The 27,150-nt window shown below is 54.8% G+C and overlaps 1 protein-coding gene across 2 annotated transcripts; it reads left to right on the forward strand.

Moving 5' to 3' along the window:
* On the forward strand, positions 1 to 25,207 carry ZNF282 (zinc finger protein 282). 2 transcript variants are annotated; one of them, XM_043464026.1, is made up of 8 exons: positions 1 to 294; positions 3,195 to 3,614; positions 12,054 to 12,180; positions 12,698 to 12,817; positions 15,082 to 15,201; positions 16,844 to 16,960; positions 18,254 to 18,367; positions 21,812 to 25,207. In XM_043464026.1, the coding sequence occupies exons 1-8, from the start codon at positions 130 to 132 to the stop codon at positions 22,639 to 22,641; spliced, it is 2,013 nt and encodes a 670-aa protein (XP_043319961.1). In that variant the 5' UTR covers positions 1 to 129; the 3' UTR covers positions 22,642 to 25,207. The 2 variants fall into 2 exon arrangements, with proteins under 2 accessions (XP_043319961.1, XP_043319962.1); XM_043464027.1 differs by having other exon boundaries at positions 3 to 294; positions 16,847 to 16,960.
* The last annotated feature ends 1,943 nt before the right edge of the window (positions 25,208 to 27,150 follow it).

The following is a 27,150-nucleotide window of genomic DNA, read 5'->3' on the forward strand; positions in this document are numbered from 1 at the left end:
GCCGCCGAAGGGGACTGTTTGCTCCTACGGGCTGTAGATGGAGCTGTCCGGCCCCGGCGAGGGGGAAGGCGCCTGGAAAACGTTCTTCTTCTCCCTGGCCGGCCCGAGCGGGGGAACAGCGCTCCCAGGATGCAGTTTGTGTCAACACGGCCGCAGCCTCAGCAGCTGGGCATCCAGGGCCTGGGGCTGGACAGCGGGAGCTGGAGCTGGGCGCAGGCCCTGCCCCCGGAGGAGGTCTGCCACCAGGAGCCGGCGCTGCGCGGGGAAATGGCCGAGGGAATGCCGCCCATGCAGGTGGGTGCACCCCCGCCGGCGCCATGGCCGCCCGCCTGCCGTGGGGGCGGGGCGCGGGGCCGGGGCGGCTGGGGGCCCCGGGCCCCGGGCGGGGCTCGGGTGGGGGGCACGGGGGCCGGCGGGGCCCGGGGCGCCGGGGGCTCGCGCGGCAGGCCGGGCCCGGCGCCCTCGCAGGCCCCCGCCCGCGCCCCGGAGCGGCGGGCCCCCGAGGCCGCGTGCGGGCCGGGCCCGGAGCCGGCGCCCTGGGGAGGCCCCCGCGGGGCCGGGGATTTGCGGGGGGAGGGCCCGGAACGCGGGATCCCCGCCGTGACCGTGTCCCCCACCCCGGCCCGGGCTCGCCGAGGGGCTGGCCGGCCGCCTCGCGCCGGGCCGGGGACGTGGGCGCGCGGGGTCCCTGGTCAGATTTTACCGCTGCGGCCAACTCAGACAGAAAGGTGTGTTTAAATGTTGTACGGCCATCATCTCTCCCCAAGTGTAACAGCGATTCGCGGTTTCCCCCAGGCACCGGCTGTGACCGAGGAAGGGGCGGGTGAGAGGTGCTTTTGCCCTCTTGCCAGCGGTGGGCAAACTTGGCCGCACTGTTAGAAGCACCTGAGCACCTTTCAAGACTCCTGACGCCCAAGCCTCCTCCACACCGGTGAAATCGCAGTCTCTGGGGTGGAGAGTAGGCACCAGTCCGTAAGGAGGAGTTCAGGGTGCAGACGAATTGGGGAGCCAGAGCGCCAGGGCTGTGTGTGAGGCAGAGACAGGCCTTGATGGCTTTGCCAGGGGCAGAGGGTGGGAGCTGACCTCGGCTGGACCCCGCCAAGCCCGGCCCTGTCCCTGGCCTGGTTCTCAGCCAGCCAGGTTCTGACACATCCGCCAGGAGTTTCTGTGTCCTGTCTGACCATGTTTCAGCTTTACATCCCCAAACCTGTTTAGGGGAGCAGAATCTGCCGCCCCAAAATCTGCCTCCTTGGCACCAGGATTATTTTAAGATGGTTATTTTAGAGGAGCTGCAGGCACAGGAGACGCTCTGAAAACCAAGTAGGAGTTCCCTTTGTAGAAGAGAAACCTCCATTGCTGTACCAGGAAGAGGGCATGACTCAATCGCTAAAAACTCTTTATCAGTGGAGAAGGCAGCAACTTATATCTGCATTAACCTGTGCCCTTGCATCCTGTCCTTTCCCTGGTCACCCCCATAACTAACTCCCCCAGCCCCCCAACATCATCCTTTGTCTTTAGCTGAAGATGTTACTTCATATAGTGGTTTGGGTCATTTTGGCAGATCACTCAGTTTTCTGGGTCTCGCCCATGTTTACAGGAGGTATGTTTATTTGTTTAGTCGCTCAGTCGTGTCTGACTCTTTGCGACCCCGGTGGACTGTAGCCTGCCAGGCTCCTCTATGGGATTTCCCAGGCAAGAATACTGGAGTGGGTTGCCATTTCCTTCTCCAATACAGAGGGTATACGTGTTACTAAATTTGTTTTTCTCACGTTGATCTGTCTTATGTCAATTTGACTGTGGGACCAGGGAAGAACCTAGAAGGGTAGAAAGAAAATTTTTCTCCCCCAACACCTGTGAAAAGTAAACTGGGCCCAGTGACGTTCTGAACTTCCATCCGTCAGCCCTTGACCCCTTCGGTGGGCCAGGCTGGAAGGACGCCTCTGCAGGCCCGAGTGCACGGCTTTGCTGGAAATACTAGGACCTCTTACCCAGGCCCTGCTGCTTCTCCTCCCATGTCAGGAGTGACTCCCTGGAACCTGTGTGATCTTCCTCCGTGGCTGTCACAGCTGCTGTGAGTCCGAGAGGGCCATGAGCGTGTCTGTCCCTACCTGCCCAGCTCACCTCTAAGTAACAGGTCTCCACTTCGCCCATCCTGAGGGCCCCTTCAGCAGCAACAGAGAGAATAGAAAGTGACCCTTCCCTTTTACATGGCAAGGAGAGACCACTTCAGCCCTGCTGTCCAGCAAGCCCTGGGTGCTGGTGGGGTATGGGGCCAGTCCCCGGGTCAACAGTACACGGTGACCACCCCTCTCTTGGTCATAGGGATCAGCTCTTAACTTGCATCCTGGGGACCTCGCCTTTCCGGGTGAGGACCCAGAGCTGGGGGTACTGGAGGGCCAGGGCCATTAGGTACCCCTCCCCTGGGGAAGCAGGAGGGGTGGGGGGATCTTCTCTTCCTCTTAGAGATGCTCCCCCTCCCCCCTCCTCAGGGAATGACATTTTCGGGCACACCCACTTTGGAAAATATGAATACACAGTTGTGTAAGAAGACAAGGCTGCTCGCCTGTTCTCTCGCTCGGGCTCCTGGTGTCTCCGGTGTCCCCAGCCCCATTATCTGAACTGTGTTTTTGTCAATCTGCAGCCCCTGGAACCGCTTCAGTAGGTGGTGCAGAGCGGTGCTCTGGAAAGACCGGCCACTTCTCTGGGCCTCTATTTCATCATCTTTAAAGCAGAGCTTTAAGATAATCATTCTTGCCCTAACCTGCTTAGAGATTGCTGGGACGATTAGGGGCGCGTGACTGACGTGAACATTTTTGCTTTGAAGCAGCAAACCCTGGGCAAGCTCTGCGGAGTTCACCATTAAGTCTAGCCGGCGAAGAAAGCAGCTGGTCTCATCAAAGAGAAGTGACCTGTGACAGTTTAGGCCAGGGTCCACCGCCTTGACCTGCCATGGGTCAAGGTGGGCGGTAGACTAGCGACCAGCCCGACTCCTGCAGGCCGGAAATGGGAAGGTTGCGTGGATGACTGCTGAGCTCCCGCTGTGGACGTTAATGAATGCCATAGCCAGAGAGGCAGGGGCTTGGCAGGAGAACGGGGATCTGCAGCATTTGACGCGTTGTCCCCTACTCTCAGGCCACCCTTGCTCCTCACACGGGGTCTCAGGCCGACCATCACTTCCCCCCTTCTGCCCGCAGGCTCAGGAATGGGACATGGATGCCCGGCGACCGATGCCTTTCCAGTTCCCGCCCTTCCCAGATCGGGCCCCCGTCTTCCCCGACCGCATGATGCGAGAGCCCCAGCTGCCCACGGCGGAGATCTCGCTCTGGACCGTGGTGGCCGCCATCCAGGCCGTGGAGAGGAAGGTGGACGCCCAGGCCAGCCAGCTGCTCAACCTGGAGGGGCGGACGGGGACAGCCGAGAAGAAGCTGGCCGACTGTGAGAAGACGGCCGTGGAGTTTGGGAACCACATGGAGGGCAAGTGGGCCGTGCTGGGGACCCTGCTCCAGGAGTACGGGCTGCTGCAGAGGCGGCTGGAGAACATGGAGAACCTGCTGAGGAACAGGAACTTCTGGGTCCTGCGGCTGCCCCCGGGCAGCAAGGGCGAGGTCCCCAAGGTAAGTGGTGGTCCCCAAGGGGCAGGGAGGAACGGTGAGGACCAGCACCTTGATTCCATTTCGTCAGGCCTTCTCACAAACGTCTCTGAGCCCCTGTTGCCCAGCGTCGGTGTCGTCTCAAAGCCGGCCTCCATTTGAACAACCTCGTCTGGAATGTTCTCCTGCAAGGAGACTGGCCTCCACCCGTTCCCCACAGAACCCATGGGTTCTGTCTGTGAGCCTTTTGGCCTCTCTGTTCCCAGTCCCTCCCGAGGGGTCTGGGTGTCTGCAAATTCCGATAGCTTTTCCCGCCTGGGTTTTCGCCTTGACACCTTCAAAGACCGTTGGTTGTTGGCTGTCGTTTGTGCCTGCCCCTCTGCACGCTGCTGGAGACAGACCCGAAACCACTCTGAGCAGAGTCGCTAGAGTCATGACCGTCACCAGCGGGCCCATCTCACGTTCAGAATTCACGCTCCGTTTCCTGTTCCGTTTTCCCTCCCACCTTCCCCTGGCCCATCCACCCGGCACTCTCGGTCAACAGGCTGCTCTCTAGCCCACTGAGAAGACAGGGTCCCCCTACGGAGACGTCCACATCCAGCCTTGTGTCCTCTGCCTTGCTGTGGGCTCCACCCCTTCACCTGCTCCAGGAGCCGTGCAGCCTCTCTCCGCTTCGCCCCCTGCACCATCACCTCCTCCCTGCCCCCCCACACTGGCTCGTCCCCACCAGCCTGTAGACATTCTGCACTGTCGCCCATCTCTGGAGTAAGACAGCTCCCTAGACCGGCGTCTCCTGCCACTGCGACTTCATCTCTCTGCTCCGCTTTAGAGCAGTCTGCATTTGCTGTCTCCAGTTCTTTCCCTCCATTCTCTCTCTTTCCCTTTTTATTATGGAGAATTCAAACCTATACGAAAGTAGATAGAATTGTGAAATGAACCCTCATGAACACATTGTCCAGCTTCAGTGGTTACCAGCTCTTGGACAGTCTTCTTTCATCTCACTCCCTACCCATGTCCCCCTCCCATTTTATCTTGAAAGACATCTCAGACAGCAATTGTGTATTTTTTGGTCATATCGTGAGGTGTGAAAGTGTCTGATGTGAAAGTGTCAGTTGTATCTGACTCAGTGTGACCCCATGGACTATACAGTCCATGGAATTCTCCAGGCCAGAATACTGGAGCAGGTAGCTGTTCCCTTCTCCAGGGGATCTTCCCAACCCAGGTATCAGGTCTCCTATATTGCAGGCGGATTCTTACCAGCGGAGCCACAAGGGAAGCCCAAGAATACTGGAGTGGGTAGCCTATCCCTTCTCCAGGGGATCTTCCCAACCAGGGATCAAACCCAGGTCTCCCGCGTTGCAGGAGGTTTCTTTCCCAAGGGAAGCCCATCGTGAGGCATGTGGGACCTTATTTCCCCAACCAGGGATCGAACCCGAGCTCCCTGCATTGGAAGGCAGAGTCCTAACCCCTGGACTGCCAAGGAAGTCCCCAGCAGTCGCTTTAATTGTAAATATTTCAATGTGTAGCTCTAAAAGTTAAGGACTCTCTTTTTAAAGTAATAATCTCAATATTGTGGTTACCACAATAAAGACCTCAACCTACTCAAATGTCCAGTCAGTGTTCCGATTTTCTTCCAAAAATATTTTTTTCTGTAGTCTAAGTGGCTAAGTCATGTCCAACTCTTGCAACCCCATGGACTGTAGCCCGCCAGGCTCCTCTGTCCATGGGATTTTCCAGGCAGAATACTGGAGTGGGTTGCCATTTCCTTTTCCAGGGGATCTTCCTGATCCAGGGATCGAACCTGGGTCTCCTGCATTGCAGGCCAATTTTTTACCAACTGAGCTGCCCAAATGAGAACTTAAATAAGTCTACACACTGTGATTGCTATGTCTCTAAGTCTTTTCCCCCTGTAAGTGCCTCTTCTCTCTCGTATTCCTTTGTAGTACTAGGCCATCTGACCTGTGGCCTTCCTCACTGTCTGGATTCTGTTGCTGCATCCTCCCTGGTCTTTTATTGTGTTCCTCTCTTCTCAGTCTTCCAGTAAACTGGGGATTGGATTATTCTCCCTGAACTCATGTGGCTGAGGCTCTTGCCACCACCTTGTCATCCTGTTGATCTTGCCAGAGCTCTAATATGTCCATGATCGTAGAGCCAAGGGTCATTAGAACCACAGTATTAAAATCCCAGTCTGTGTCTTCCTGCCCTCTCAGCAGCGTTTCATGCAGGAGACCACCCCTTCCTAGAAACACCTGTTGGCTTCTGGATCCCCCTCCCACCCTTGGTTCTTTCCCTACATCACTAGCTGCTGCTTCTCAGTCTTCTTTGCTGCTGCTTCTCCTTTTCTTATGTTCAGAGCGGCCCTGGGCTCCTCCTGACCTGCCTGCTGTCTCTCCTCCCTCCCTCGTGATTTCATCCAGGCTCAGCGCTGTAGATGCAGTCTGTGTGCTGTCAACTCCCAAGTGCAGTCTTTTCCTCCCACTCTCGCTCTCTGTATCCTGCCTAGACTTCCTTCTCGAATGCCAGATTCACATTCCTACCTGCTAATTCAGCATCTCCATCCGGCTGTCAGTAAATATCTTAGATTTAACTCAAACCAAACTGGGGCTTCCCTGATAGCTCAGTTGGTAAAGAATCCTCCTGCAATGCTGGAGACCCCGGTTCGATTCCTGGGTCGGGAAGATCCCCTGGAAAAGGGATAGGCTACCCTCTCCAGTGTTCTTGGGCTTCCCTCGTAGCTCAGCTGGTAAAGAATCCGCCTGCAATGAGGGAGACCTGGGCTCGATCCCTGAGTTAGGAAGATCCCCTGGGAAAGGGAAAGGCTACCCACTCCAGGATTCTGGCTACCCACTCCAGGATTCTAGAGAATTCTATGGACTGTATAGTTCATGGGGTCGCAAAGAGTAGGACACGACTGAGCGACTTTCACTTACTTACTTAAACTGAACTTCTGATTTCTGCCTGAACTCTGTTCTCGTCAAAGTCATCCTCATCCTTCTAGCTGCTCAGGCCACAAGCCTCAGGGTCATCCTTGCCTCCTCTCATTCTGACACCCGATCTCCATTATGTTAGTAAATACTATCTGATTTTTCTTCAAAATATACACACAGCCCCCCTCCCACCCCCTGCCGCCTCCACTGTTCCCACCTTCATCTAATTGTAACCACCGGTGCCTCCTGTCTGATTCCTGCCGTGGCCTCCTCGCTGGTCCCCTTGTCTCCATCCTTTGCCCCTACCCGAGACCATCTATTCTCAACAGAGCAGCCAGACTGATCCTTTTGAAAAATATAAATCAGTCATATCACCTCTGCTCAAAGCCCCCAAATGGCTCCCCAGGTTATTCAGTTGAAAAACCTCCATTTTGTCAGTGGTCCCCTCCCTCTAACCCACCCCACTGACCTTATCTCCCTTCTCCCCCTCTTGCCCACTCCTTGCTGCCAGCACACCACAGGGTCCCACTGGCAGGGACTTTCCTTCACTGAAGCCCCCCCTCCAGGTCGCTCCCATCAGGGGTCTGCTAACTGTCACTGGATCAGCGTCCCCTTCACGGCCACCCAGCCCAGCTCACTCTTTCCTTGGTCCCTGCTCTCATTTCCTCCAAGCAATTAAGCATTCAGCTATCTGAAATACTTACTTTCTCTGTGTCTCTTTGTTGGCTTTCCTCTGAGTGGTTCATTGTAGCATCCTGGTGCCTGCGACAGGACCTGCTTGTAGCAAAACATGTGCAGAGTGACTGCGGCTAGATGGCTCACGCTTCCACATAAGGGACTGGCCCTTTTTTATCTTTGGTTCTGGCAATCAAGCCAGTGGCTTTGCCAGAGGAGGTGCTGGACGGTGATCCATCGAGGTCTCGCAGAGCTGAGTCCTGACAGTGGTTCCTCCCTACGCCGCCCTCTGCCGCTGCGGCCCGCGGGGCTGGTCAGTGTAGAGTTTGGCGTATGTACCGTGCTCTGCACTTTGACCCGGTGCCGAGTCCTGGCCCCGCTGTGCATTCTGTGTGCTGAACCACATGTTGGGGTTTGATTTGTGCATCACAGAACACGGCTTACTTGTGGGGTCCAGAAGCAGAAAGCTTGGGTTTGAATCTTGGCTTCGCCATGTATCAGTTTTCCTACCACAGGTCAAGTATGTTTTCTGTTGTCTCCAGGCCTCCTCAGTTCCTCTTAGGAAAGAAGTGATCTTTAAATAAGTCATTCAGTAAGTGAATTCCCAGCAGGTCCCTCTGAGCTTCAGTGTTCTCACCTATAACACGAAGATGATAATGCGCTTGATTCGTGGAGCTGCGAGGACTGCTGTGACAACACTGTGTACCTCATTGTATTAGTTATCCATTGCTGTGTAACAAATACCCCAACAGTTAGCAGCCTAAAAAAATATTTTTAAATCATCTTACAGTTTCCATGGGTGAGGAATTCAGGAGCAACTTACCTGAGTGGTTCTGTCTCAGAGTCTCATGAAGTTATAGTCAAGCTGTTGACCGGGGCTACAGTCATTGGAAGGCTCAACTGAGGCTGGAGGATTGGCTTCCAGTTGCTCCTTCCTTCCTGGCAGGAAGCCTCAGCTAGCTCCTCACTGCTTGAACCTGCCCCGTAAGGCTGCTTGAGTGTCCTCACGACATGGCAGCTGTCTTCCCCCAGAGTGAATGATCTAGAAAGAGAGACCAGGATGGAAGCTGTAGCAACTTTTATGACCCAACCTCAGAAGTTGTTTTACAAATTTGTTGACATACTGAGTGCAGCTCACTAACAGCATCATCTTTTAGGATTTTAAATAGCTCAACTGGAATTCCATCACCTCCACTAAAACGCTTACTACTTGGAAGGAAAGCTGTGACAACCCTCAATAGTGTGTTAAAAAGCAGAGACATCACTTTGCCAACAAAGGTCCGTAGAGTCAAAGCTATGAGTTTTCCAGTAGTCATGTACGGATGTGAGAACTGGACCGTAAAGAAGGCTGAGCACTGAACAATTGATGCTTTTGAATTCCGGTGTTGGAGAAGACTCTTAAGAGTCCCTTGGACTCCAAGAAAATCAAACCACTCAATCCTAAAGGAAATCAATTCTGAATATTCACTGAAAGAACTGATGCTGAAGCTCTAATACTTTGGCCACCTGATCTGAAGAGCTGACTCATTGGAATAGATGCTGAAGCTGGGAAAGATTGAGGGCAGGAGGAGAAGAGGGCGGCAAAGGATGATATGGTTAGATATCATCACCAACTCAATGGACATGAATTTGAGCAAACTCCAGGAGATAGTGAAGGACAGAGGAGTCTGGTGTGCTGCAGTCCATGGGGCTGCAAAAAGTTGGACTTGACTTAGTGACTGAACAACAAAACAGCAGAAGTTGTACACCATCACTTCTTTTTTTATTCATTAGAAGCAAGTCATTCAATCTTGCCCATACTCAATGGGAGAATTAAGCTCTATTTTTTGAAGGGACTGTCAAAGAATTTGTGGATATATTTTAGAACATTCCCAAACATAAGGCACCTTGAGATGGTTAACTAATACTGCGGGCCATAGTTTTAATTCCTTGTAGACTCTTGGCCTTGTTAGACGCATTTTCTTTGTCAGATCCAAGGAAGGCTGTTGTCTCTCAGCTCCTCTGTGCCTCGTGGGTTCTATTAATTGGGTAATTATTCTTGGATAATTCATGGATAGTCTTTTCTGTCTGGCTGAACTGTAGGCTGCCTGTAGTCTTGGACCATGTTTCAGACTTCTGCCACATCCTAGCACAGTGAAGTTTTTGCAAAGTGATGTCTGTTTCCACCTGGGAGACTATGGTCCTAGAGTTTTGACTGGTGAAGGGAGGCAGAGGAGTTGGTGTGTTGGAAAAGGTAGTAGATTTTTTTTTTTTGGCTGCACTGGGTCTTTGCTGTTGCACACAGACTTTGCCTGGTTGCGGCGAGCGGGGGCTACTCTTCACTGCGGTGCGCAGGCTCCTCTTGCCGTGGAGCCTGGTCTCTAGGCACGCGGGCCCCAGTAGTTGTGGCGCACAAGCTTAGTTGCTCCGAGGCACGTGGACTCTTCCCGGACCTGGGATCGAACCCACGTCTCCCGCATTGGTGGATGGATGCTTATCCACTGTATCTCCAGAGAATTCCACTGACTTGGTTTTGAACACATTTAGTGTGAGGTACTTAAAAGATGAATAAATGAAGCCAGTTAGAAGGCCGTTGAAATGTGAACTCTGAAGGGAAAGTTGAAGAGTGTCATTTACAAAGAGGTACCCACAGAACTTGTAAAAAAACAAGAGGAAAAAAAAAAGAAATTGCCAAGGGGAAAGCGAGGAAACAGGGAAGAGTGAGGGCCGGACCTTGGTCTCAGAGGGAAGAAGGAGGAGCTGTAAGGAAGATGAGAGCCGGGCTCCATGATTCTGGGAACCAAGCAGGAGGAGATTTCAGGAAGGCGCTCTGATCTCTCTGTGAGGACTGAGGGGTCGAGGGTTAATGGCGGGACGCTGATGACCTCCCAGGAGGTGGTTTCAGACAGTGGGGGCTCATGGGCAGATTTCAGGGGGTTAGGGATGTGTGGATTGTGAAGAAAACACAGCGTGCATCTTGAGATTTTTTTTTTTTTTTTTAGCCATGCCAAGCGGCATGTGGGATCTTATTCATAGTTCCCTGACCAGGGATGGAACCCGTTCTCCCTGCAGTAGAAGTGGGGGAATCTTCACCCCTGGACAGGGAGGTCCCTGGAATGTTTCAGGAGAAGAAGGCGCGTAGCCTCACTAAAGGTGGCCCAGTGGAGGGCTGGAGGCCCTGAAGTGAGAGCAGGATGCGGAGAGACGGAAGATGCCAGAGGAAGAAGCTGGCGTGGACTGAGTGTCACAAGCAGGAGGAGGAGCGGGGAGTCGGCTCGCCTGGGAGACGGGCCGAGCCAGGAGCTTGCTGCCAGCAAGCTGCCATCAAGGGGAGACTGGGGATGGCTGGGGAGAGCGAAGAGTTTGAAAGAAGCCTCCAGGGGAACACAGTGAGATGGGAACAAGATGGTCAAGGGGCTTCCGAAGCAGCCTGGAGCCTCAGCCAAGAGGTCAGAGTGCATCGCAATTGTCACCTGCAGAATTTCGTGACCTTTATCTCTGGCAGGGAATTTAAGTGAAGATGGCGGTCTGCCTTGGTTTTCCTAGGTTGGGGGTTCGCCCAAGTCTGTGGAAGGAACGGGGGATTAGAAGTTCTAGTTCTGTTTCCACAGCTGGGAGTGAGCCATCAGGCAGTAGGTGGCATCCAGGTGTGCACATGGCACCTGCCCAGACACCCCTGGGGGATGAGCACCCGATCCTGGGGCTAGCACTTCTCCATGTACGGGCACTTGCCCACGCACCAAACAGTGCGCCCGCGGGCCTGACCCCAAGAGGGCAGCATTTTCTAATTCACACCAAGGTGCCCCATGTCAGGTACCAAGACGGATGGTGCCAAGAGTTAGGGCTCGGGGAGCACTGAGGGCTTGGGTTTCAGGGTGAGGGGGGAAACGCTGGCCCAGCAGGAACAGAAAGTGGTAGGAAGTGAGGTTGTGTGGTCAGTGCAGGCAAGCTCAGATCCTAAAGTCATGGAACTGAAACCATCCTGAACGATTCTGTGCAGATGAGGCCATGCTGGTGAGTGACCGAAATGGGCACAGATAGGAGGCCTCGCCCATCCGAGATGACAGCTTTATGGGGCAGACGAGATGCCCTTGAACCTTGTGACTGACATTAGACAACTGATGATTCAGGCTACAGTGGGACCTTCCTAGTGTGGGCGAAGACCATTCAACACATCCAGCAAATGCTTACTGACTCCGAACTACGAGCTTCTAGATACTTGGGACATAGTGGTGCCCAAAACAGATCAAGATGCCAGAGCCTTAGCACCAGCAAGTTTTAGTGACAAAAATGTAGCTGTGTACCTAGAGGTGACAGAAATATAGCTTCTCAACAGGGTTTTATTGTAATTGATTCCCTGAGACACTAAGCACCTACCCTATGTCTGTCACCCTGAACACCAAAAGCTTGACCTTTGGGTACCCAGTTGACCTTAAAATGAATTTACAAAGGATGTGGTTAAATGCCTCATTTTAATTTTTTTATTATTTTTTTTTTCAAACTTTAAACTTTTTATTTTGTATTGGAGTATAGCCGATTGACAATGTTGTAACAGTTCCAGGTGAACGGCGAAGGGACTCAGCCATACATATGCATGCATCCATTCTCTCCCAAACTCCCCTCCCATCCAGGCTGTCATATAACTTTGAGTAGATTTCCATGAAATGCCTGATTTTTAAAAGGCAGTGGTGATCATCCTGTTATTGGAAGCTCAGGAGAATCAGAGTGGACTGACTCCACTGAGATGGGCCAAGTGGGATGGGGAGGTTGGGGGCCACGGAGACCAGGGCCAGAGTCTGGGGTGGACCGGCCCGTGCCCCTCCCAGGAGCTGGGGAGGAGCAGCAGGCAGGAAGCACCAGACTAACACTCTTGTTGGCCCAGGTTCCAGTGACTTTTGTGGACATCGCTGTTTACTTCTCCGAGGACGAGTGGAAGAACCTGGACGAATGGCAGAAGGAGCTTTACAACAACCTGGTTAAGGAGAACTACAAAACCCTGATGTCCCTGGGTAAGCGTGCTTTCCCTCCCCAAGACGAGCATCTCTGGAGTTGGGGGGGGGGGGTGACATGCTTCTCAACCCAGGGTGCACCCCCAGGCAAGGTGTTTCATGTTTATACTTCATGGAAATTCAAGAGACGATGTGCTTCTCTGTTAGGAAGTTAGAGCAATTGATAAGAGGATGGAAAGTAAAGACCCAGGAACAGGGCCTGTTACTACAGAACTGAACACTTGGCTGCTACCATTCTGGAATACAGCCCAACAGCATCCCTAGGTGCTACCTCCCAGCCGCCCTGGAGAAGCCACCGGTATCTCTGCTGCTATTTCTGGGTTCCGGAACCCAGCTAGTTCTCCACCAGGAACTGGAGCATCCATTGACTTACACTGTCCTGAGAGATGACCTGACATAACGGGCCACCCCCAAGAGGGGCGCCAGGGTAGCGGAGGGGCGGGCTCCCCATAGCCCTTGATGGGGGCCCTTTGGTCAACTTCCACTCAGCCCGTCCTTGCCTTCCACTTCACTCCAGACTCGGAGGGACCCGTGTCCAAGCCGGAAGCCCCATCTCAGGCTGAGCCCCGGGAAGAGCCCTGCGTGTGGGAGCAGCGTGACCCAGAAGAGAGAGAGATCCTCATGGATCCAGACACAGGTGATGGCAGCTGCAGAGAGCCCCAGGTCGGGGCGGGGCGGGAGAGAAGCCCCCAGCCCAGCCTGAGTTCTGGGGCGGGGGGCTTCTCTTAGTTGTTCGTGGGGCCGGTTCTGCCGCCTTTGAGATTTGGCGGTCACGTACAAGAAGTTTCGGGGCCAGAAAGCCCACCATGGAGGTTCGTCTTTTGGGTTAGAGGCATGTTGCTTGAGATGCCCAGACAAACTGGAGAGGGCCGGAAAGGGCGGCCTCCCAGGTCTGACTGGAGCTCTGATGGGGAGCGCCCCGGCCCAGGCAGGTGGGCGGAGAGGGCTCTGCGTGGGTGCGTGGTGTGCGTGGGTGCATAGCCTGCGTCGCTGCGTAGTGTGCCTGGCTGTGTGGGGGGTGTGGTGTGCGTCGGTGCGTGGTGTGCGTGGCTGCGTGATGTGCGTAATGTGCGTGGGTGCGTAATGTGCATGGGTGCATGGTGTGCGTATGGTGCGTGGTGTGCGTGATGTGCGTGGTGCACGTGGCCGGTTGCCTTGTGCCTGGCTGTCATCTTCAGCATTCTCAGCCTGTTCTCACAGGCAGATTTAACCTCCAAGGCTGTCCCCTCACCCAAGGGGATCTTACGTTCTGAGGCTCCAGTTCCCTGAGAACATCACACCTGGTGACAGGAAGTGTGCGGGTTCTCGGGGACGCGGCTCTCCTGACCGTGTCGGACCAGGTGAAATCCGGGCCTTCAACCGTCTTCTCTGCCTCATCACAGCAGCCTTCCTGTCGGGGCCCTCTGCCCTTCCTGTCTCACAAGTGGAGGGCGTATTCACCGAAACCTCCCCAGAATGTTGCTCGAAGGCAGCGCCCTACCTCCCAGTTTGCTCTCCTAATTGACATGTAATTCACATTGCCATAAACTCACGTTTGGAGTGTAGGATTCAGTGGTTCACAGGCTGGTGCAGCCATCAGCCTGTGATTAGCCTATCTAATTCCAGAACACTTTCTCATAGGGAACCCCACACCCGGGAGCAGTGACCGCCGTCCTCCATAGCCCCCAGTCACTGGTCGCTGTGGACCTGCCTCTTCTGGAGGTTTTGTCTAAGTGGCCCCTTCCCCAGCTTAAGCACCACACACGTGTGAGGTCAGCAGCTGTGATGAGCTTTCCCATGAAAGCAGTGTAACCTCAGCTGTTTCACTGAGTTGTCATCCATGCCTGTGCCACATAGAACAGAGACCACGGTGTCCATTTAAGGGGGGGGCAGAGCCGACTGAGAGCCAGAGAGGCCACGTGACTCATCGGCTGGGCGGAGGGCAGACCTGAAAGCTGGTGCGTTACGTCTCCTCATCTAGTCTCTTTCCTCCTGGCTGAGCTGTCTCCTGCCGGAGCTGGTGTTACATGTCACACCAGAGAGCCTCGTAAGAGGAAGATGCCCTGTGGTCACGTCTTGGGGTCTACATGGAAGATGCGTTATTGTCCCTTATGCATAGGATGCTGTGCGTTAGCCATCCAGGAATGGGGCTGGGCTGCTTCCCTTTGCCCAGTCTAACTTCCTGCTAGTTGTGTGTGTGTGTCTGTGTGTCTGTCAGTCTCTGTGTGTGTCTGTATGTGTCTCTGTGTGTCTGTCTGAATGTGTCTGTGTGTGTGTCTGTGAGTATGTCTCTCTGTGTCTGTATATGTGTGTGTGTTGGTGTGGGTGTGTGCCTGTGTGTGTGTATGTATCTGTGAGTGTGTGTGTGTATGTATATATGTCTGTGTGTCTGTTGGTGAGTCTGTGTGTGTGTGTCTGTATGTGTCTGTGTGTGTGTCTGAATATGTGTGTGTCTGCGTATGTTGGAGTGTGTGTGTGTCTGTGTCTGTTGGTGTGCCTGTGTGTCTGTCTGTGTATGTGTGTGTGTGTCCGTGTGTGTGTCTGTCTGTGTCTGTTGGTGCAGGTGTGTGTGTGTGTGTGTGTCTGGTCCACTTTTCTGACTGGGGTGCAGAATGAAGCCGCATGTCTCCCACACGGAGGAGACCTGTGGCCTGTCCTGATGGCACCCACCCAGCACGGGCTGTCTGCACGCTCGCTGGCTTCCTTCTCTTACCTTGCTGTGCGGCATGGCCCACCCCTTGTCCTGGAGGTTGATCACCTCTCTGCTCCCAGGCCCTTCTGCTCCTCAGGGTTCCTCGGTGCCCATAGGAACCCAAGGCCCCTGTGCTCTCTTCCCTGGCGAGCGCTGTCGGCTGTGCCCCTGACCCCGAGCTGACGATCATTCCTGAATACGGCACCGACCGTGTGACCCTCTGTCCCCAGGAGCAGAGCCCCTGGGGCCAGCACCAGATGCATCCTCTCAGGTGAAGCGGGAGGAGGCCCTGTGCACTCGGGCTCAGCGGGGCCTGGAGGAGAGAGCCATCCCCACGGAGTCCATAACCGGTGAGTGAGATGCCCGGCCACCTGGGCGGAGCGGCGGAGGGAAGGGCCTGCGTGGTCTGCAGGCGCCCAGCGTTCTCTGACGGGTGTGCCCCGCCAGAGGCCTGAGCTGAAGACAGAGGCATGTGGGTCCACGATTGATGGATAGGAAAGACAGGGTTTCCCATGAGGCACAGACTTGGTGTGTGACAGGGACGAGGGGCAGCACCTCTGGCCTTAGCAGTTCTCTTTTCTCTTCTTTGTAACATCAAGTTTTTAATTATTCCTTTCTCCCCTCGAAAAACAGTATCTGTAGAAGTACCGAGAGTGAGGCATTTTAGAGGTTTGGTGGGTGGGGAATCTGTGGGTCCCTAAGACCTGCTTCCAAGTGGGAAGAACTGATTTGTTTTAAACAAACACAGCTGTTGCCTCTGTGCCAGCCACCCCGCTGCCCCAGGCGCCGTCCTGATGGGCAGTCTGGGTACTTCCTCTTTGACAGCATCCATCCAACATGTGTACGTGAGCGCTCTGTTCGAGATGTGGCTTAGTCAGAGTTCTCCAAAGAAGAGTAGGGTGTGTGCGTGCACACATACGTGTAGAGAGAGAGTGATTGAATTGAAGGAGTTGGCTTCTGCCAGCTGGAGACCGGGGGCAGTCTGCCAGCAGGATTCACTTTTCCTCGGGGAGTTAGTCTTTTCCTATTTGGCCGTCAGCTGGTGGGAGAGCCCCACCCACAAAGTGGAAGGTAATCCACCTTACTCCAAGTCTACGGGTTAAGTGTTAAACTCCTCAAAACAACACAAACAACATAAAAGCATCCAGAGTAACGTTTGGCCCACTCTCTGGGTACTGTGGCCTACATAAGCAGACACGTAAAATTACCCATCACAAGATACAGTAACGCCCTGTGACTACAAGTTAAGATGATAGTATGTGATAAGTTAAGATAAGCTCTTAACTTACAAGCCTCATTCCCTTAGTCAAAGCCTCACACTCATAGGTGAGTGGTAACAGCCCCCCAGCAGAGGAAAACAGCTTTCCAGTTCAGCCAGCTCGTTGCTCGAAAGCCAATAGAGCCATGTTACTATCTCCAGTGGGGTCTTAAGAGATAAGACCTTCTTGAGATAAGAAGGCAATAAAAAGTAAATGCGATTTAATGGACTCTGCAGAGGAAAGAACAGGTAGGTTACATCTTAGAAAATTCCCGCTAAGATGGTGAAGATAAAAGACTTTCTTGTTGTTCAGTCGCTCAGTTGTGTCCGACTCTTTGCGACCCCATGGACTGCAGCACACCAGGCCTCCCTGACCTTCACCATCTCCCAAAGGCTTTCTGGAAGTGTCATTTCCCTGACTGGTCCCTGTAGGAGGAAGACCTCCCTCATGGCGGTGCTCAGGCTTTGGGTGTGAAGCTCCGTGGAGAGGGGTTCCATTCCTGAAGGACAGACAAGCGCTCTCAGCGACATCCGTGTGACGTCATCACTCCCCTGGAGTTTCCACTTATTCTCAGCAAAAGCGCCAGCAGTGGGGGCCAAGTCGACCTAAGGCTTTAATGACCTCAAATAATTCCCGCTGATGTTTAGGGAAAAGAACCTATTGAGAGACGTAAGGCAGCACCTGGCGGGTGGGCCCGTGTCCCCTGACCCCTTTACCACTCTGTCCCCTCAAGCAGACTCGCCGGCGTCCGCCCAGGACCTCCTGTCCCGGATCAAACAGGAGGAGCCCCCGTGCGTGTGGGACCAGCAGGATTTGGCGGAGAGGGACATCCCAACGGACCCCAACTCAGGTGAGCGGGCCGCCGGCGCACGTGGGGGGTGACATTCGTATCTGCCGGAAAATCAACCTGACTGAGTCACTTTGGTCAAAGGCCAGTGAGAGACTCAGGGAATGAACCACCGTGTGTCCCCCAGAGGACGACTTTGTACGCATTTTGGCGTGTAACTACTAGAAAAGCGGGGAGGATTTCTCTAAAGGAATCCTTACATCAATAATTTGTCCTGTCAGTGAACTGATGCTGAAATGACTTAGCTGATTTCTGAAGTATAATCAAAAAGCCTTTTATTTATTTATTTTATACTTTTTTGGCCATGCCACACAGCATATGAGATCTTAGTTCCCTGCCCGGGGATCAAACCTGCACCCCAGTGGAAGCATGGAGTCTTAACCACTGGACGGCCAGGGAAGTCCCTGAAAAGCCTTTTAAAGGTTGCACATATTTCTGTGACAGAAAGAAAGTAATCTACATTTTCTGGAATTTTCCTTGAGCGAATACTAGCTAGCTGTCTTCCAGAAAACTTCTGGCGGTAGTCCAGGCGCAAAGGGAAGCATAAAAGAGCAGAAGGGAAGCTCTGCCCACCCAGGCTGCACGTGCGTGTATGTGTGTGTGTGCGTGCACACACATGTGTGCACATGTGTGTATATGTGCTTGTGTGTGCACACACGCGCGTGTGTGTGTGTGTGCATATCTGCGTATGTTCATGTATGCTTGCAGAGCTGGAGGAGGCCAGCATCATCTCATTTGGTGGTTGTGACCCCTGGGGACACCAGGCAGAAAAGCCAATGTAGAGTCTGGGGTTCCGTGTAGTTTGTCAGCTCTATAGCTTCACACAGTTTGGGGTGGGGAGCTGAAGGGCTCCAGGACAAAGGAGAAAGCAGCGCCTCCTGATAAGAGAGGTGGACGTTCTGCTGCAGTTCTCATTAATGACCTTTGTCCACTGCCTCTGCCATCGCTGATCATGAAGGCCTCCCCCTCCTCCCTCTGTCCTGTGGGCCGTCAGAGGCCGGGTTCCCTCTGGCCTGGCCCCACAGATGGCCCTTGGGGCTCCCAGGATCCCCATCCTGGCTCTGTCCCCACATGGGCCTCCTGAAAGACGGGCCTCCTGCCTGGCCGAGCCCAGGTGCAACAGCACCAGTGAGGTCCATTCAGGGAGGCCTCACGGAGGGTGGGGGCACAGGATACCCAGACTGGCACACGCCCTCTGGGCAGAGCAGTGGCCTCTGCATGTGGTGGTGTTTGAGACTTTGATGGGATACTTGGCGAAATGAACAGGCTCTAAGTCTGCCTTCTCTCCCCGAACAGAGTCTCTGATCTCCGCCCACGACATCTTATCATGGATAAAGCAGGAGGAGCAGCCGTACCCGTGGGGCCCACGCGACTCCATGGACGGGGAGCTCGGGTTAGACTCTGGCCCCGGTGAGTGGGGCACCCAGCCGGGCCCCTGGGTATTTGGTCCAGAGGGATGGCTGCTCACCCAGCCTGCCCCCTTACAGGGTGATGCTCTGTCGTGGCGGCCTTTGAAAGGTCTGTATCAAAGCACTGTCCCCTTTCCTTTCGAGGATGCAGGGGTGTTAGTTTCCTAGGGTTATCTTAACAAAATACCAGACAGTGTGGCTTGAAGCAGCAGGCATTTATTCTGATAGTTCTGGAGGCCTGAAGTCTGAAGTCAGAGGGTTGGCACAGCCCTGCTCCCCCTGAAAGCTGTGGGAGACCCCGCCTTGCCTCTTCCTAGCTTCTGTGTGTGTTGGTGATCTTTGCTGTCTTTTGGTGTGTGGATGTATCACGCTAATCTTCTGTCTTCACACCATCTGTGTATCTGTGTCTTCTAAGGGCAGGAGTCACACTGGATTAGGGGCTTGCCCTCCTCCAGTATGACCTCATCTTAACTAATTCCCCCTGGAAAGAGCCTATTTCCAAAGAAGGTCACACTCTGAACCAATGGGGGGATCCAGATTTTGACATATCTTCTTAGAGGGGATATGTTGCTATTGTTCAGTTGCTAAGTCACGTCCAGCTCTTTGCGACCCCATGGACTGCAGCACACCAGGCTTCCCCATCCTTTGCTATCTCCCAGAGTTTGCTCAAACTCATGTCCATTGAGTGGATGATGCCATCCAGCCATCTCATCATGTCACCCCCTTCTCTTCCTGCCTTCAGTCTTTCCCAGTATCAGGATCTTTTCCAATGAGTTGGCTATTCACATCAGGTGGCCAAAGTATTGGCGCTTCAGCTTCAGCATCAGTCCTTCCAATGAATATTCAGGGTTTATTTCCATTAGGATTGACTAGTTTGATCTTCTTGCTGTCCAAGGAACTCTCAAGAGTCTTCTTAACAGTGGGGGAAAGGAGAGTGGACTGGAAACGAGCTGAGCTGAACGCTGACAAGTTGAGGTGGCATAATCGGGACACGTGCCCGATTATGAAAGTCTGAAAGAGAATGGAGGTGAAGAAGTAGTGAAAGCAAGTATAGCTAACTCTTAAAAAAAAAAAGAACAGAGAATTGAGATGAGCTGGTAGCTGGATAGGGGGAGCCCACGAAGTCAAGGGAGGGTTAAGTTGGGTGAAGCTGTACCACTGTGTCCGGAAGGACACTGACTGCTTTTGATCCCTCATTCAAACTACTTTAAATAACATAGACAAAAAAATAAAACTAAAAAAGAGAATTGCAGTAGCCCAGGACAGAAAGAAACCCACCCACCCACACTCAAAGAATAAAGAGATTTATTCTCGTACGTAACGAAGAGGTAGTCTGGTTTCAGTCTCGGTTAGTTCACGGATTCAGCTGTATTATCAAGGCTCCAGGTTCTTTCCAACTCCTTGCTCATCCACCCTTGGTGTGGATGGAGCAAGATGGCTACAGCTGTTCCAAGCATCACCTCCAGACCCAGAGGGGAAGGAAAGACCATCTTTTTTTTTTCCTACACTCTCTCCAGGGAGTGAGGAAGCCATCCCAGCAAACACATCTCATCGGCCAGAACAAGGTCAGGTGCTTGTATCTGAATCAGTTACTGGCCGGTGATTTCCACAGTTAGCAAGTCCTCATGTTAGACGCTGGAGGAGAAGGTGTGACATAATCTCCATGGAAAATGGGAAGATGGGACAGAGAGTTGCAGGGTAGGAGGCCAGGGTCTGAGACGTGTGATCTTCTCCCGCAGTCTTCAGCTGCTTGAGTGCTGGGGTCCCCCGGGCAAACCCAACAGAGGACGGGGCAGAGGGACCCAGGAGCTAAGCTGGGTCAGGAAGGTAGAGCACCAAAAAACTGGTGCTCACACCGAGTGTGACGCACGATCCGAGGAGGATTGGGACCGTTTGGGGTTGGGTTTCCCGGGAAACAGTCCCCCGAGATGGAGGTTTCCTTGGGGGTCCTCTTGGGAGTAACACCTACGAAGGAATGAGAGGAGCAGATAGTGGAGAGGGAGAAGCAAGGCCCACAATCAGCGATGACAGAGGCCACAGCCAGACCTACTACTGTCAGTGTTGGCTGAGATGGGGGGGGGGGGGTTGCGTCTCAGCCCAGTCTGTTTAGGAGCAGCTGGTAAGAAACACATGTCACGGTTTGGGGGCTCCTGCAGGAAGAAGGGACTGTGAACGAGGGATCCAGGAGGTGATGATGGAGGGTGAAGGAAGGAGAAGGCTCCTGAACACGGTCATCAAACCCAGTGGTTCCTCGGGGGTCGGAGTTCTGGGCCTGAGGTTGCTGCTCTGATCAATGCTCTGGACTTTGTGTCCCTCTGACCCCATGGCAGTGCGGGAGCATGGACTGGGGAGAGGCAGGGATGCAAGCAAGGGACATCATTGCAGGAGCAAGACTGGCGCTTCCTGGGGAGGCTGGCTGAGCAGCTGCTTCCGCAGGAGGGGGTGCAGAGCATCATGACATCTGCTCCCTGCAGATGGGGTCTGAGGCCAGATGGGACTCGCACCAACCCAGTTGACCCCGCTGCTGTAGGAGGCCAAAGGCTGCGTGCTTAGTGGAGATGCAGCCACACATGGGGCTGGGTGGGGGTATGCCCCCAGATCCCTGCATTCCACTCCCCTAGGCCTTTAGACAGGCTTTTCACCTGGGATGGTGGTGGTGGTTCAGTGGCTTAGTCCCACGCACCCCATGGACTGTAGTCCCTCAGGCTCCTTTGTCCATGGGATTCTCCAGGCAAGAAGACTGGAGTGGGTTGCCATTTCCTTCTCCAGGGGATCTTCCCAATCAAGGGATCGAACCTGGGTCTCCTGAATTGCAGGCAAATTCTTTACTGCCTGAGCCACCTGTGTGGTGGGTTCACCTGGGATGGGAAAGGTAGGGAGGGGAAGTCGCTCAGTCGTGTCCGACTCTTTGCGACCCCATGGGCTGTAGCCTACCAGGCTCCTCCGTCCATGGAATTTGCCAGGCAAGAGTACTGGAGTGGGTTGCCATTTCCTTCTCCATCACCTGGGATAGGTTCTGGCAATTTCTTTACCTCTTGTCAAGAGATTCTCTTCAGATAAATTAGCATCGAACATCAATACAGTTAAGTCTATTTCCGGGCAATTCTGCCTTTCAAGGGAGCTTTCGCAAAGCGCCGCTCTTCCCAGCATCTGGGGGTGTTTCCTGACCTAGATGCGTGCGTTTGCCCCCACCCCGTCCCCCGCTCCCGACACCTACCCTCTTCGGGAACGGCTCTGTGCTGGTGCGAGGGTCAGGCAGCCGTGTTTAATCCCCTCATCCTCGGGGGAAGCTGGGGGCCCGCCAGCCTGTGGCTCGCACGAGGCCGCAGAGGACCTAGTCAAGGACCCGCCCCCGACCCCCGACCCCCCGCAGGGACGGTTGTGGGTCCCCCGCGCCCCGGACGAGCCGGGTCAGCATGTCGCTTCTTCGTGTCTCTCCCCCCAGGTGACAGCCTGCTGATGGTGAAGAACCCGGCCCCGCCGCCGCCGCCGCCGCAGCCCGCCCCGCCGAGCCTGCCCCCGCTGCCGGCGCCCCCGGAGGACGCGGGCGGCCCCCCGAGCCGCGGCGGGGGCGCGCTGCTGGACGACGGCTTCCCGGCGCTGCCCGGGGAGCGCGGCGCGGGCGGCGAGGGCGGCGGGAGCGCGGGCGGCGGGGGCGCGGGAGCGGCGGGCGGGGGTCCAGGCGGGGGCTGCGGCAGCTGCTGCTCGCCGGGCGGCCTCCGGCGGAGCCTCCTCCTGCACGGCGGCGGCGGCGGCGGCGGCGGCGGCGGCGGGGCGCGCAGCAAGCCCTACGCGTGCCCGGAGTGCGGCAAGAGCTTCGGCGTGCGCAAAAGCCTGATCATCCACCACCGCAGCCACACCAAGGAGCGGCCGTACGAGTGCGCGGAGTGCGAGAAGAGCTTCAACTGCCACTCGGGCCTCATCCGCCACCAGATGACGCACCGCGGCGAGCGGCCCTACAAGTGCTCCGAGTGCGACAAGACCTACAGCCGCAAGGAGCACCTGCAGAACCACCAGCGGCTGCACACAGGCGAGCGGCCCTTCCAGTGCGCGCTGTGCGGCAAGAGCTTCATCCGCAAGCAGAACCTGCTCAAGCACCAGCGCATCCACACGGGCGAGCGGCCCTACACGTGCGGCGAGTGCGGCAAGAGCTTCCGCTACAAGGAGTCGCTCAAGGACCACCTGCGCGTGCACAGCGCCGGCGGCGGCGGCCCCGGCGGCGGCCCTGGTCTGGGCGCCCCGCGGCCCCTGCAGCCGCCGCCCGAGCGAGACTAGGGCCCGGCGGCGGCGGCGGCGGCGTGAACAGGGCCGGGGCTGGGAGGCGGCGGGGATGGCGGGGGGAGCTTGGGGGGCGCGTCCTGAGGCTCCCCCCGCTCCCCCCCAACACGATCCCGCCCTCGGTTCTCCGGGCGCCTTCCCTCCCTCGAACCGCCACCTGCTGGAAATCGGGAACAGGAATTGCACTCCAGACGGGGGGGGGGGGGGGGGGGGGTCCCCCTGAGGGTGGGAGGGGCGGGCGGGGGTCCCCTGAGGGTGGGGAGGGCGGGGCAGGGGTCCCCTAGACCTGTCCGGCTGAAGGGGCAGCCCAGCTCTTCTCACGGGGTGGACCGAGGGGCTTCCTCCCGCAGGGAAGGTCCTGGCAGGACAGCGAGGAGGCCAGCACACACCCCCACCACCCCTCGGGCACCTAGCCTGCCCATTCGGCCTCTGGGGCTCTGGGGTCTCAGATCGTGGTCAGGGAAAGCCACCCTGGGGGTCTCGGCCCCCTGCCGAGATCAAGAAATAGGGTCCTAAGGGTTAAAGCGACCCTAAAACAGGAAGCCGAGGTGTCCAGGTGAAAGAGGAGGGACGTGCTAAGGGGTGGATCTCCGTGATGACAACACTGCCTCGCGTTTGAATAGCGCTTTATACTTTTTTTTTTTTAAACACGTTTTTCTATCCGTTATCGACTTTCACCCTTAGCCTGTCCCTCTGAGGTAGGTGGGGGTCGGAGTTTCCCGACTGGATAGCTGAGGAAGGGGAGACACAGCTGAGATGGTTTAGAGGGGCGGGCGGGGGACCAGGGCCGGGCCCCCAGCGGAGTGTCCACCCCCCCACACACGCGCTGCCTACCTCTGGAACTGGAGAGACCGCTGTGGCCTGGTCTCTCTGCCCCTGACCCACCACACATAAATCAGAAGCAACAGGGGGCCCACTCGTGGGGTCACGGGGCGGGGAATGGGTTGACTACAAAATGCCCCGGGAGTGTGCTTCTGGAAGGTTCTCGGTGCTGGGGCACCAATGGGCGGGAGGGAGGTTCCCCCCCACCCCCCGGACCCCCAGCCTGCCCCTCCCACCTTCAGCCCCTCAGTGTGGTGCCCCTGGCCCTCCGGAGGCAGCTGGTGCCCCGGCTCAGACCTCGTCCTGACAATTTCCTCCTCTCCTGGGGCCACGGGGTGAGGGCGAGGCTCCTGCTGCCAGGGCAGCCAGGCAGGAAGTGAGTCTCATCCTAGGAGGGCCCGGGCAGGTAGGTGCTAGCCTCTGAGAGCCTCTGTCGCTCTCCTGCCCTGAGCCTCCCAACTGGTGCTATCTGTTATCCGGCCATGCCCCGTGGACTCGGACACAGACCCTCCTGGGCTCCAGACCCTGCAGGCGCCTGCGGGGGGTCGGGGGGTGGCCCCCAGGGGACTCCCCACTAGGTCGGTGCATCTCCTCCGTGGTCCTGATGGGCCACAGTCTCCATTTCTGCGTCTTGCATGGCCAGGCACTGGGGTGGGGTGGCGTGCCCCAGGCCCCTTGTTTGTGTCAAGAATGACTTCTGCTCCTGCCCTGGGTCCCACTTCTCTCACAGCCTGGGGGGGCCACAGTTCGTGAGTGCTCTGCCTCTGCCCCTGCCCTCATCTCTGCCGCTCTGCTTTCCTCAGACCCTTTTGCCATGCAAAGGGAGTTCCCGAAATTAAATAAAAGGTGTCCAGATCGCAGACTGCATGTTCACAAGGCTGGAGGGTTCTCCAGCGTGGCTTCCTATAGTAAACCCTCAATGAACTGGAATCCAGTTAACTGGGATTTTTTTTTTCTTCTTCTTCTATTCTGCTTTCGGAAGGAGGCACATCTTAAGAAAATGAGAAGTTAAATATAGACAAGCTCAGTGGAGTTTTGTTGGAGCAGGAGGGGAACCCTCTAGTCTGTGGTTCTGGTTGGGAGGCAGCAGTATTCCGTTTTTCAAAAGCACATGGAGAAAATCACCATTTTCATAACCTAAATCATGGGAAGTGAGACCAACAGGGTCATATTTTGCTTTTTGGCTGCTGAGTGTGTGAAGGAGGGGGGAGAAACCCCTATTGAGACATGAGTTTGGTCCATGGCCATACCACCCTGAACGCGCCCAATATTGTCTCATCTCGGAAGCTAAGCAGGGTCAGGCCTGGTTAGTATTTGGATGGGAGACATGATTTGAAACATCTGCGCCTACAGCTCGAGTCTGTCCCTTTATTTCACCTTCAAGGAGCTGATTCCCAAAGAGGTTTAGTGATGGATGATAAGAGAGAGCCGAGTCTGGGTTTAGTTTCTTGGGTCCTAGTTCGGCGGACCCCACTGTACCGAGTGCCCCCTCGGTTACGCCACAAGTCAACCCAACCTCCAGCACCGGCCCCGGGGGAGTCCTCGTCTGAGCCGACCAAAGCGGGTGACAGTCAGTGTGAACCTCCCCCAGGCAGCGAGGATCCTCGGTGTGGACCCGGCAGTCCACCTACGGAAGCAGGGTAGTCCTGCTTTGGGGTGGATTTTTATTTTCCTTCCGCTGATGTGTTAATTAAAAAGTATTTTAATTAAAAAAATGAATGCATGCAGTAAAAATTGGTTTTAAAAAAAATTATGAAGAGTAAAACTCTTTCCTACCAGATTCCCATTGAGAAGCATCTGCTGCTAAGAGCTTATATGTCCGTCTGGACCTGGAGGAGTCGGGGCATAGAGGGATAACCTGAATGGGGCAGGGAAGGAGGCAGAGGTGATGGGGGATGTGGATGGGACGCGCGGGGGAGGCAGGAACTGGGGCTGAAAGGCAGGACGCTGGCCTGGACAGAGCCAGGATGTGTGAAGTTGTAGGTGATGAAGATGCAAGGTGAGTCATGGCCAGGCCTCCGCAGGCTTTCAGTGCCAAGACCTTTCCATAGCAGGCTGCCAGTCAACCTGAGACCCGCGGTGCCACAGACCCGCTGGTAGCCCCTTAGCACCGCTAAAAGCAGCGAGTGGCTTCCTGAGAGAGGAAGTCTGGAGACAACAAGGTTAAGCTAGATGCTGCTGAAAATGAAGAACCACAGATGAACAAGATTATCTTACGGTCCAGGATCTGGGCACCACTCCTGGTTCTCCGAGATCCAGTCTGGGAATATCAGGTGATGGCAGAGGGTAAGGGGGAGATGAATCAACTTCCCACCAGGCACAAGATGAACCAGCCTGGGTCTGAGTTTTCCAGTATTGGTCCATCCGACTGTAACTGTAGAAAAACACGTAGGGAATTCTCTGGCAGTCCAGTAATTAGAACTCTGTTCTCACTGCCAAATGCCTGGGTTCAGTCCCTGGTCTGGGAACTAAGATCCCACAAGCCACGCAGCATGCCGCCCCACCCAAAAAAAGAGGGGGAAGAAACTTTAAAATTGTAGCAGCATTTTATCATCCTGGGACTGTAACAGTTTGGGCAAGGCCACGGTTGTCACTCCAACACTGGCTCCTTAGGGAGCCACCATGGAAGAACATCCCTAGAATGGTAATTCTCGAGGAGTCCTGGGCATGAGACAGAATCCTCACCTGAGAATCATCCCCCTCACCTCATCCACTGAGGTTCCCGTGGGTCTCCTGTAAGTCTCCTAGTGAGATGCTGGCATCATGTGCCGAGGGCTGAGAACCTCTGCTCACACCCCTTTAGACATATTTTAAACCCATATCATCCCTCAGCGTTACAATTGCTCTCAGCTGACTATCTCCTATTACAAGAGAAAGTGAAAGTGAAGTCGCTTAGTCATGTCCGACTCTTTGCGAACCCATGGACTGTAGCCTACCAGGATCCTCAGTCCATGGGATTTTCCAGGCAAGAATACTGGATTGGGTTGCCATTTCCTTCTCCAGGGGATCTTCCCGACCCAGGGATCGAACCTGGGTCTCCCGAATTGTAGGCAGACGCTTTACCGTCTGAGCTACCAGGGAAACCTGAAGACGCCCATTTAAGAGTCAAGAAAGGTCCTATATCCAGTCTCAGAAGTATAAGCCAGTGTTGGTTACTGGGTGCATCCCAATGGGATCAATATCCTTTATTGGTAACATATAGTGTCAAAATCAGCATTCCTGCCCCACCTCTCAATGATTTGGGGGTGATGAAAGGTTTATTTTCCTTAGTTAATGCATGCTTTCTGGATTCTCAAATTCACATATCTCTGCCTTAGCTCCCTTACTCCTTCTGCGGTCCCTCACTCCTAGGACACCCAGAGAAACCCCCAAATCCTAATTTACTCTGGAGGGCAGTTTAGTTTTATCTTTGCTCACATTCTGCCTTCCAAGCCCTGCCCAGGAGCCTATTTTTTCACAGTTAAAATGCCCAGTAAAACTCCTTTGGTGAACAAAATACTGTTTTCCCTCTAAAAGGAGTTCTGCACAGTTTTTAATCAATCAATGAAGTTTTGAATAGATTTTACATTGATCCATTCAAAATTCAAAATGGATAAAAGGATATGCAAAAAAAAAAAAATCTTGTCACCCAGACACCCAGTTCCCCTATCTGAGCCTGACCAGTCAACCAAGGAGCAAGGGGAA

This window comes from Cervus canadensis, chromosome 3 (assembly GCF_019320065.1).
Source record: "Cervus canadensis isolate Bull #8, Minnesota chromosome 3, ASM1932006v1, whole genome shotgun sequence".
Lineage (NCBI taxonomy): Eukaryota > Metazoa > Chordata > Mammalia > Artiodactyla > Cervidae > Cervus > Cervus canadensis.